The 11,052-nt window shown below is 59.5% G+C and overlaps 1 protein-coding gene across 2 annotated transcripts in view; it reads left to right on the top strand.

The window, feature by feature from the left end:
• Window positions 1-9,335, top strand: part of PDLIM2 (PDZ and LIM domain 2 (mystique)) — a 10,912-nt gene extending 1,577 nt beyond the window's left edge. Inside the window, exons 3-9 of one of the 2 annotated variants that reach the window (XM_005864595.2) lie at window positions 1,603-1,672; window positions 1,781-1,932; window positions 2,090-2,168; window positions 5,865-5,947; window positions 6,104-6,249; window positions 7,687-7,804; window positions 8,812-9,335. In XM_005864595.2, the coding sequence (XP_005864657.1) occupies window positions 1,603-1,672; window positions 1,781-1,932; window positions 2,090-2,168; window positions 5,865-5,947; window positions 6,104-6,249; window positions 7,687-7,804; window positions 8,812-8,989 (826 nt within the window). In that variant the 3' untranslated portion in view covers window positions 8,990-9,335. The remainder of the gene's footprint in view (window positions 1-1,602; window positions 1,673-1,780; window positions 1,933-2,089; window positions 2,169-5,864; window positions 5,948-6,103; window positions 6,250-7,686; window positions 7,805-8,811) is intronic. The other variant, XM_005864594.2, reaches the window with a different exon arrangement.
• The last annotated feature ends 1,717 nt before the right edge of the window (window positions 9,336-11,052 follow it).

Here is an 11,052-nt window from a genome sequence, read left to right as displayed (position 1 = left end):
ACCTGATTTCTGGCTAGTGGGGTTTGCAGCCTGGAGCCCTGGATGGGGGCGGGGGAGGGGACAGGTGGTTCCCCAGGGTGGGGCATCTTGGTGAGTCACAGGAAAGGAATCCTGGGAGATTCTCCCAGCCAGGAGAGCCCTTTGGGAGGGCCTTGAATCTGAGTCAGGTTCTTCCTCTCTGCCCTGCTAGGCTCTCCCTGGGCCCTGACTCTATGCCCTCTCCTGGTCCTCCCACCCACAGGCTGTAGAAACTGGCTCCCACAATGCCCTGGGCAGCCCCAGCCCCTTCAGTGACTCCTTCTTGCTCCTCTGGCCCAGGAGTGTTGCAGGAGTGGGACCTAGAGGAGGAGGATGGGGAGTACCTCATGGCATCTGGGAAGGGGACCAAAATCTACAAGAGGCTGCAGAGTGGGGCGGGGGAGGGGCAGGGAGCTGCTGACACCATCACTTCCTCAGGGAGGTGAGCCTGGCTGAGTACCCCCAGGCCTCCAGATCCATGTTGGGCAGGTCAAGGTTCCCTGTTTTTTTTTTTTTTTTTTTTTTTTTTGCCCAGCCCCCTCTTAATCCTCCCTGAACACCCCCCTCCCCACCCCCCATGACCTTTTAGGCACTCAGAGCCCTGTGGCAGGAAGCAGTGCTCTGGGCTAGAGCCTCAACCCAAGCTCCCCTCACTCTGACTTCACAGCTTACCCCCCACCCCCTGCCCGAGAGGCTGAGGCTGCGGCTGCCGTGGTGTGTGGTGACTGAGGTTCCTGCTGACCTCTCTTCTCTAGAAGTGGCCTCATCAGGAATGGTGCAGTGGGGATGGGTCCTGGCAGGCGCTTTCCCTCGGCCAGCTCTCAGCCCTCAATGGCGTCTCTAAGGCTCCAGCTGGCTCTATAGGAAAGAGCTTTGGAGGACAGTCCTGGGGGGGCAGAAGGGGGAGCCCTCTGGCTGGCTGCCTTGGTGATTGGCCGGGGAGCTGGTCTCCAGGTCCTGCAGCTGCCTGCCTGGCGGGAAGGGGGACAGCTCCACCCTTGTTTTATGGAGGAGGAGCTGTGGAAGGGACCAGGACTGACTCTCTCAAAGGCATCCACAGTGGCCGAGCTGTGAGGGACAGGCCTCTGGTTGGGGACAGTGGGCAGCTGGCCCAGCCACTTATTGGGCTTTAGGACTTTGGGCAGCTCTTCCTCTCTGGGTGTCAGGTTCTCGCTGGGCAAAGATGTAGGGTTATTTTATGAAATCAGCAGTCTCCCCGAAAATTGATCTGTCAAACTGATGCTGATCAGAGACAAAGTTGGGATAAAATGAAAAAAAAAAGGGGGGGCATACTGGTAGTATGAGGAGTTTTTTAAATAAAATGGAATTTATGGAAGTTTTTGCTGAAATTATTCCTTTCTACTTTTTGGTGCTAAACTGTCCTTTAAGAAATAACGGTGGCTGACGACAGTAGTTATTGATTTTGAATTTGGCCAAGTTGTAAGTTGACAAACCACTGTCTGAACGCTTTGGACATTTTACTCCTCTTGAGAATGTGATGCGGGGGCAGCTGAAATCCCCAGCCCCTTCCAGCTAAGCAGGGTCCAGGACCCCTGTGACACCCCTTCTCTGTCCTCTCCTCAGGTCCCGGGCCACCTCTCCTGGGCAGACCAATGGGGAAAGCACCATGGAGGTGCTGGCCACACGTTTCCAGGTAGGCTGGTGCCTTTAGCCTGGAGCCCCAGCACCGGAAGTGAGGGGAGGCCTGAGGGACAGGGCCCCGGGGGTGGGCAGACCACTCTTCAGGGTCCTGTCTCCACAGGGCTCAGTAAGGACACACACTGACAGCCAGTCCTCCCTCCGGTCCTCCTGTTCCAGCCCAGCCTCCCTCAGCCCCCAGCCATGCAGCCCCTTCTCCACCCAGGCCCCCACCAGCCCGCATGCCCTTGCTGGAGAGGCGGTGATGAGCCGAAGGTGAGTGCAGGGGGTGGGCATCCCCGCTGCCAAGCCCAGGCCAGGCCTCTCGGTCTCAATAGCTGTGTTCAGGGGACACGGGGGCACCCTCTGTTTCCCTGGGGCAGTCTGGAGCGGGGAGGGCTTGGCACACACACTGTGCATTTCCCCCATTCAGTTCCCAGAGCCTGGCACACAACCCAGGACTCACTGCTGCTGACCGCCTGTCCTATGGAGGCCACCCCGGACGCCGCCAGGTGAGGGTCCTGGGGGGCGGGGAGAGCCTCCCAGGCCCACTGGTTGTCAGTGGTGCCTATGGGGCTGCAGGTGGCTGATCCCACCTGGGCAGCGGGCCTCTGTCTCCTGGCAGCAGACACTCCCCTCTCTCGAGCCAGGAGGTCATCCTATCTGCTGGTGGGTCACATTGGCTGCTCCGGGCCTGCCCCACTGGCCCAGGTGGCCTCCCACCACCTCACTCCCACTGGCTGCCGCCCCCCTGCCTCCTGCCGGCTTCCTCCCTTCTTGAGTGTTTCTCTTGGGCTGCGACTGACATAGTTTTGCTGCTGTTGTTGGGATGGTTCCCTTTGGCTCTGGCTGCATCCCTTGCACACATTCCTCCCCATTCCAGCCCCATGCCTGCCCCCCTCCACCACCCCATCCCCTTCTTTTTCCTCGGGCTCAGCCCAGGGAACCACCAGTGGGACTGTGGTTCTGCCTGAAGTTGCACTTGGCCCATTGTCTGTCTGCCCCACCCTGCCTTCCTTCCTGGGGGGCCCCCCACCCCAGGTCCCACTGTCCACTAGTGACAGCCCAACCCCCCTTGGTGGTGTTTCTCATCTCTAAGGGCCGGGTGCAGAGGTGAGGGAGTGAGGCGGCCAACTGCTCTGGGCCACAGCTGCCGGGGGCAGAGTTGGGGGGGCATGTCCAGCCTTTGGGGTGAAGGGGATGAGGCCCAGCTGCTGGAATCCGAACTCCGGTTGATCTGCATTCCAGAAAGCAGAGCCTTGGGGGTGGCGAGGGGAGGGTACTAGAGACTGGGGGCTCTGGAGAAGGAAGGGGGTCCTCTGGGGGCTGCATCGGGGTCCCTGGCGACTGGCTGTGGGCCTGCCCAGTGGCCCGCCGGGCCTATGGGCATAACGATGTGTTCCATGAGATCCCCTTCAAACAGTTTTAAATGTAGCTGTGGAGATAAGACAAACATGCGAAACAACTTTGGAACAATTAAGCACTAAACAGTATGGTCTTAATTAGAAAAGCAGGAGGCCTTCTTGGAGCGGGAGATGAGTGTGGACTGGGGTGGCCTCAGAAGGCTTTGTCAGGGGTTTTGCTGGAGGGTCGGGAGGTCGGACCCGGTAGGGGTTTAGGTTAGAAGCGGATGAGCAGTGGAACAAGCTTATCCTAGGCCCGTGGTCGGCAAACCGAGGCTCGCGAGCCACATGCGGCTCTTTGGTCCCTTGAGCGTGGCTCTTCCACAAAATACTGACTTCTGTGCATGGGCCACGAAGTTTCAATCGCACTGTACGTGCGCACCCGCACGTGGTATTTTGTGGAAGAGCCACACTCAAGGGACCAAAGAGCGACATGTGGCTCGCGAGCTGTGGTTTGCCGAGCCGCAGTTTGCCAACCACTGTCCTAGGCCATGGCTGGAGAGGGCGGGTCCATCCTGGCCTCCTTCCTGTGGTGCCCCCAACCCTGGCAAAGGGGGCATTTGGGTGGTACAAGGAGTGGCTGTCAAACCAGCGGCAGCACCTTGGAACTTGTTAGAAGTGAAAATCCTCAGGCTCCAGCCTAGACCTACTGAGTCAGACACAGGCAGGGGGTGGGGCACCAATCTGTTTTAAGGAGCCCTTGGGGGTCCGATGCATGGGAAGATCTGAAGACCTCCCCAGTGGCCCCAGTCATGTAGGGAGGAGCCCTGGGCAGGGTGGCAGGGAGAGGTGGCAGGACGGCTAGTCCCACATCCACTGTGTAACCTTGGATGAGCCCCCTTCCTCTCTCTCTGACCTGAGGCCCCTGTCATTCCTTCAGCAAATACTTAGCGAGCAGCTGCAGTGTGTCAGGCACGGTTCTGGGCTCTGGGGAAGCAGTGGCGGAAAAACAGAAATTCCTAACCCAACTAAGTTTGCATTCTGGTCGACAAGTGAAACAAATCAGGTGGTGTGGGAGTCACAGAGTCCCTTAGCTCCCTCGTGGTGTCACTGTGCACCTTAGCACCTTAAAGCACTAGAGTCCTAGGAGAGAGAAGCACATTCAATTTCCTAAGCTGATGGCCGCCCTCCTGCCCTGCCACTCACTTATTACTATTTATCTCCTGTGTTACCCAGAACACATTTTGGGAGGTGTTGGCCACACGTGGCTCCTGGTGGCAGATGAGCAGGTGTTCTATTGGAGGGGAAAGGTTGCCTCTGTGGAGACAGGTGTCCTTCCTGAGCTGACAGAGGAAGGGGGAAGAGGGAGGCGGGTGGCTCTGAGTGAGGGAGTTGGGTGCCTCTCCACCAGGTGTGCTGGTCTGGAGGGAGGAGGGGTGGAGGTGACTGTCTGCTGTGGCTGCGTCTTGGCTGCTGGCTCCTGAGCAGGCCGAGGCCCCGCTGGGCCAAGCGCAGGACGCCACCAGCCCTTAGGTGCCCGTCTGGAAACGGGGGGGTTGCCCTTCCGGGAGGCAGAAGCCTTGGTGAGCAGATGTGAAGTGAGAACAGCACCTCTCCCTCTGGCTGGCACGAGGGCTTGGCTTTTGAAGGAACCGGGGCTGGATTTCAGCCCTCCCTCCCACTGCCCAGTGTTCCCCCCCGCCCCCCCCGTAGGGCATATGCCAGCCTGTCTGGGACAGCGAGATGGGACATCATTCTTGAGTCACTAGCTGGTGCTGGACGTCATTCCTGAGGACATTTTCTCACCGTCCTCTGTCGACCACCTGGCACCAGCTGGGCACCAGGTTCTGGGCTGTGGGCTCCCAGCCCTGCCTCCGATCCCAGCTGCTGCCCTTCTGAGCTGAGTCTCCTCACTGTGGAAGGCTTGCCCGCAGAGGCTGCGAGCAGAGGAATGCGGGCTGGTGGGAGAGGCAGGGAGAGGGTCTGGGGCTGTCTTCTCAAGACTCTGATGTTTCCCCTTTAGCTTAGGAACTCATGCAGGTTTTTCACTCAACCCCATAATTCATTCCTGACTTTGAATTTTAAAACGGAGGGGATTTGGCTTTCCAGGAAACTGCCCTAGCATGGCTGCCTGGGGCCTCAGGCTCTCCTTTCCATGGGGACGGGGCGGAGCGGGAGCGGAACAACGGAGGTGGAAGGGAGATGCCCACGTGGAGAGCAGGTGTAAGAGCCCGAGATAGATGGTGCACACGGGGGAGGGAGAGGGCACTGTTGCTGTGCTGTGGGCCCAGGACCACCCTGGCTCCCCAAGGCTGCCTGGGGCAGGACCAGACCTCCCAGGGCGGCCTGAAGAGGCTGGTGGGCCCAGACCCTGGCCCTCCTAGAAGGGAACCAGCGCGGTGGGTGAGAGGTCCTTTGTGCAGCTCCAGCCCCGACTCCCAGAGGGGGCTTGGCCTCTTCCCTCTTCCCCTTTATGTTGCCTTTTCCTCAGGGCAGAGGGCTGGCTTCTTCGTTTGTTCTGTCAGAGCAGACAGGCCCCAACATGCAACATCTTTCCAAACACATGGCCCGAGATAACAGAGGAATTTGCTTTTTGTCTGAATTTAGCTGGTTGTCACCCCCTATCTTTATCCTGCCCCTCCCGCCCAGTCCCTTGCAGAGCCCTCACACCTCCATAGCTGGGTGCTGCCTCCCTCCCCTCGGGGCGAACAGTCGAGGGTGACCTGGTCGGGTTTCCATGGAGGGGGACAGGGAGGGGGGCCCTCTGGTGTTGGGCCTGGGAATAGCCGGCCTTGGCGGCCCGCTGGGTGTGCTGGCCGAAGGCTCCAGCGCTGACTCCTCCCCTGGTGCCTCTCCTTCCCACAGGCTGGCCTCGGCCTCGCTGGCGACTCGGCAGTGCGGGTGCTGCCGCCTTCCCCGGGCCCCCGGCCCTCCAGCCCCAGACTCAGGTACCAGCGAGCCTTGGAGGGAGGGTGGGATCTCGGAGGACTAGGAGGGACTGGCTTCCTAGAGAGGGATGGAGGGGTCCCTGCCTCTCTAAGTCCAGGCAGCTCGTCCTGACACCCGGACCGGACCTCACTCCTGGCTGCCTCCCATCCCCACAGTATGGATTCGGAGAGGGGAAGCCACCTCCTGCGAGAGGACTCAGAGGTCTTCAAGATGCTGCAGGAGAATCGTGAGGGGCGGGTGGCCCCCCGGCAGTCCAGCTCCTTCAAACTCTTGCAGGAAGCCCTGGAGGCCGAGGAGAGAGGTGAGGCCCGGGGTGGTGGCGGTGGTTCTGGAGGGGAAGTAGGTTCCCCAGGACACCCCTGGGCCCTGGGTGGACAGCTTATTGGCCTAGTGATTCCTAAGTGCTCACCAGGGGGCAGGCACCCAGGGGCACTGAGACCACAGGTCCTGCATTGAAGGAGCTTGCAGTCGGGGGTTGCCAGGGTGCCCTCAGAGGTCCAGCTGGGATCAGGAAACTGCCAAGGGAACAACCGAGGGGGGTGGTGGGGTCTCCAGGGAGGGCTTCATGGAGGAAGAGGGATTTGATGTGGTCCTTGAAGAAAGATGAAGTCTTTACCAAGCAGCCTTCAGACGGTGGCAGGTGGGCTGCGGAATGTGGAGGCCGGCAGCCGAGAGCTCTTGGCTGTGGGAGCAGAGGACAGCGGCCTGGCAGCAGGGAGGTGGCCCTGGCTGTGAGGCCTCGAGTGCCAGGCTTCGGAGTGGCCTACCCCAGGAGGGCCAGTTAGATAATTAATGCAGGCAGCACCTGCGATGCCGAAGGCAGCAGTTCAGGCGATCCGGGCTCCTGCCGAAGGTTTCCTGTGCCCCACGTGGACCGGCCCTGTGCAGAGTGTGGAGAGGAAAGGTGGTCAGGGCCCATGTCTGTCCATGAGGAGCTCTGTTTATTGGGGCTGCCAGGTCCGCCCGGCTCCCAGGAACCGGAGGCTGCTGCAGGCGTTGCTGTGGAGGGACCACTGTCCTTCTTCAGGGGAGAGATGGGGAGGCCTGGCCTGGGCAGTGGCATCAGGGAGCGCGAGGATGGGCCGGGCAGGAGAAGTATGTGAGTGGCAGGATCACTAAAACCTGGTGGCTGTTTCCAACTCTGATGTCTGGTTCCTAGGGGTGTGCACAGAGGCAGAAGTTGGGGTGGAGCCAGTTTTGTCCAGTGTGACCCTGAGGCCTTGGCGGGCCCCTGGAGGGAGAGGCAGATGGGTGGTGACATCACACTGGAGTCTCCGTGGCATCAGCTGCAAGTGGGGACCGTCACTCCCTCGTAATATCTGTGCTTCACCTGAGCGCAGTCCAAAGCTCAGAGGCAATAATGCACATAAGAGCCCTTTGAAAACTGTACAAAGGTTACCACCCATTATTACTGCCCATTAACATCATCACGACTGGGCTGCACGATGGGAGCCGTCTGCTCGCCTGCTGGGTCAGGCACCGCGCAGGCACTCCCAGCTTGCTCCTTGGCTTGGGCAGGCAGCCTCCCGTGCTTCCTGCACTTGCCCAGCCTCAGCCAGGGATCTTGCCGGATCGCTTCCTTCCTCCACTCCCCACGCTCACGCCTGGTGCCACCCCAGAGGCCCGCCTGTAAGTGTGAGTCCTGGCGGCGTGTTGGAGCAGGCGGAGTGCGCGTAAACACAGCCTGCCGCTGCGGTGGGCCAGCTCTGATGTGTCTGTCTGCCCTCACTCCTCCCAGGTGGCACACCTGCCTTCCTGCCCAGCTCCCTGAGCCCCCAGTCCTCCTCGCCCACCCCCAGGGCCCCGGCCACCCCGCCCAAGCTCCACACGTGTGAGAAGTGCAGCACCAGCATTGCGTGAGTCTGGCCGCCTGGGAGGCAGGGTGGGGGCAGGGCACAGGGTGCTTCCCAGAGGGGGCTGCACAGAACAACCCGTCAGGGGCCCTGGAGGGCACAGTGACACGTGGAGCCGTCAGACATTCTGTGGGTCACTGTCAGCCTTCGCAGGAGGCCCGGCTGGCTTTGTCCTGCAGTTCCCCCTCCTCCGTGATTTCTCTCCCCCTCCCAGTGGAGGTGGAGGAAGACGTGCTACTGCGTTTGGTTTATCTCCATGATCTCCCAGTCTCTGGAGATCTGCCTCTAGACGAGGAGCCTCCTCCTGGGAAACCTTGCTCTCACCCCTCCTGTACCTCCGTTGGAACAGGATGAAGTTTCCAGAGGCAGGTTCATTGTTCTCAGTGGGTGGCATCGCAGTGCAGCCACGTTCTCTGGAAAATTGCTAAAAGGCTCCCCTGGAAAAAGTTGTTCCGTGCACAGTGTGGAGGGGCAGGTGACTCACTCTGGGCGAATCCCTTCCGCTCCCTGGGCCTCAGTGTTCCATCTGCAGAATGGGAGAGCCACGCTGCTGCACTGACAGGACTGTGTCCCATGTCAAAGAGCAGCCCAGGGCCCTGGGCTTGTGGCAACACTGTTGGGCCTGCACCTCAGTTTCCTCTTCAGCAGGGCCCTGCCCCAGAGCTGCCTTGCCAGCTTGTCCCCAGACGATGCGATGCTGTGGTCCTGGCACCTGGGACCACACATTGAGAACCACTGCTCCATTAACAACCCAGGAGATACAGGATGGAGTTTACCTGCTTTTTGTGGGGGAGAAATGATATTATTATTATTATTATTATTATTATTATTATTAGGGTTCTGGGGCTGGGGGCTGTTGAAGTGAGATTCCTGAGGGCAGGCATGGGGGGTCAAGAGTCAGATTTGGGGATCTTCCCAGGTCCTGCCTCTGGGCTCTGGGGAGCATCACGCCCGGCTCCGGTTTTCCACCCCCCAGGCTAACGAATGGCTTTCCGACCCTCCTCCCTCAGGAACCAGGCCGTGCGCATCCAGGAGGGGAGGTACCGCCACCCTGGCTGCTACACCTGCGCGGACTGCGGGCTGAACCTGAAGATGCGTGGGCACTTTTGGGTGGGGGATGAGCTGTACTGCGAGAAGCATGCCCGCCAGCGATATTCAGCCCCTAAAGCCCTCACCTCCCAGGCCTGAGCACACCTCCGGACTCTGCAGGCACCTTCGCGCCAGGGCCATGCCAATAACAAGTTGGCATGGTGGGTGATGGGCCCCTTCCCCCTCACTGGGTGAGGCCGGAGGCTGGGGCCTGTCTTACCTTCCCAGGCTTTTGCTAGATACTCTCACTTCCCCCTGCTGGGCAGCCTCTGCACCAATCTCTGAGGCGGACGTTGCATCCGTCACCATTGAGCAGCAGGGGTTAGGCAGGCTGGGCCGTGGAGATTAGTATCTAGGAGATGGGAGGGTCACAGGCTAGAGGTATTCATGGTGCAAAGTTCCTGACATGTGAGCTCAATAAATATATATACGGGGACAAAATAAAGGAGCTGCCCCTCCTTCCTGTCCTCTCCTCCCTGACTTCTCCCTACTGCTGGGAGCAAAGGCTTTATTCACATACTAGAGGCCCGGTGCACAAAATTCCTGCACAGTGGGGGGGTCCCTCAGCCCGGCCTGCAATGACGCCAGCGTCCCTCACCCCTGGCCTATGGCCCAAGGCCCCTTCCCTTCCCTCCCTTTGTGCAGTCGGGGCCCCTCCCCTCCCTCAGTGTGGCCGGGGTGCAGATGCTGGGCTCGCATTGCCGGGGTGACGCCACCAGTGTCCCACCCCGGCCATATGGGCACAGCCATCTTTGTCGTGGAGTGATGGTTAATTTGCATATTGCTCTTTTATTAGATAGGATTTCTCCTCCCTTCACCCCTTGCCCTACCAGCTGATGAAGCTGGGGGTCCTGCTCTTCCTGGGCCCCTTTGTAAAGATGCCTGTTTTACCGGATGGTCCCTGGTGGTTTGCAGGAATGGGTTTCTCCCTGGGAGCCTGGGGAGGGGAAGGGATGCTGGAGGGTGGACAGCAGAGGCACAGGAGGCAGCCCCAGGCCCATTCTGCCACGCCCATCTCCGTGCCGTCCCCTGCTCTGCTACCACTGGCTGGGCTGGTGCTCTCTGTGCCCTTTGCTGTGGAGGCTGCCAGTCCTGCTGACTTACCCAGAGGATGGGCAGAAAGGGGCATGATCCAAAGTACCTCCTGCATTCTCTAAGGCTGTCTGCAGCCATTGGAGAAATATAATCACCAGAACCACTTTGGGACAAGGCTGCAGGCTAGCCTTGCCTGGAGGCAACAACCCAGCAGAGCCCTCACCCTGAGGGACCACCACCCACCAAGGCCTCACCTCCAAGCCAGGGTTGGTCTGCCACCCCTTCCCCTGGCAGTACATATAAAGTGCATGGCCAGCCCTAGCCAGTTTGGCTCAGTGGATAGAGCGTCGGCCTGCGGACTGAAGGGTCCCAGGTTCGATTCTGGCCAAGGGCACATGCCTACATTGCGGGCTCGATCCCCAGTCGGGGGCATGCAGGAGGCAGCCAATCAATGATTCTCTCTCATCATTGATGTTTCTATCTCTCCCTCTTCTTTCCTCTCTGAAATCAATAAAGAAATATATTTAAAAAAAAAAGTGCATGGCCACTGCCAGCATGTTTGAGGCGGGGGACAGTGGTCCCTGCCAGATTTTTGGCGTGATTGACTGCCCTCCCCCTCCGCCTTGATCTAATCCCAGAGGACATTTCAGAAAGGCGCACGGGTGCTGCTGGGTGCTTCAGACTCACCCTGCCCCCAAGTAGCAGGAGGGATGGGCGCAGCCTCAGCTTTATGTTCACTGAAAAGATCAAAGCTGGGCGTCAGAGGGTGCTGGGCGCTATCTGGCTCCTTTTGGAAGGAATCTTGGCAGAGACTGTGTTGCCTCCTCAGGCACCTGTTGATATAATTTACACCTGGGTATAATTGTCTCAACTTTTACCTGGATCGCTGCCTTCATATTCACAGGAAAGATCAAGGCTTTCTGTGGCTCAAGAGGAGGGCTGGTCTGAAATGGGTTACCCACCTGGGCGCCACCTAGTGTCCGGTGCAGCCGTGGCAGGGAGAACACTCAGAAGGGGAATTCACCCCTCTGGAAATACTTGGGTTCCGGCAAAGTGGGAATATAGAAAGATCTAGCATTTTTCTTGCTTTCCTGAAGATAACAGTCCAGTGGCAGCAATTGAGCGGC

This window comes from Myotis brandtii, unplaced genomic scaffold (assembly GCF_000412655.1).
Source record: "Myotis brandtii unplaced genomic scaffold, ASM41265v1 scaffold19, whole genome shotgun sequence".
NCBI classification, from domain to species: Eukaryota; Metazoa; Chordata; class Mammalia; order Chiroptera; family Vespertilionidae; genus Myotis; species Myotis brandtii.
This window is presented reverse-complemented; position numbering and strand designations above follow the sequence as displayed.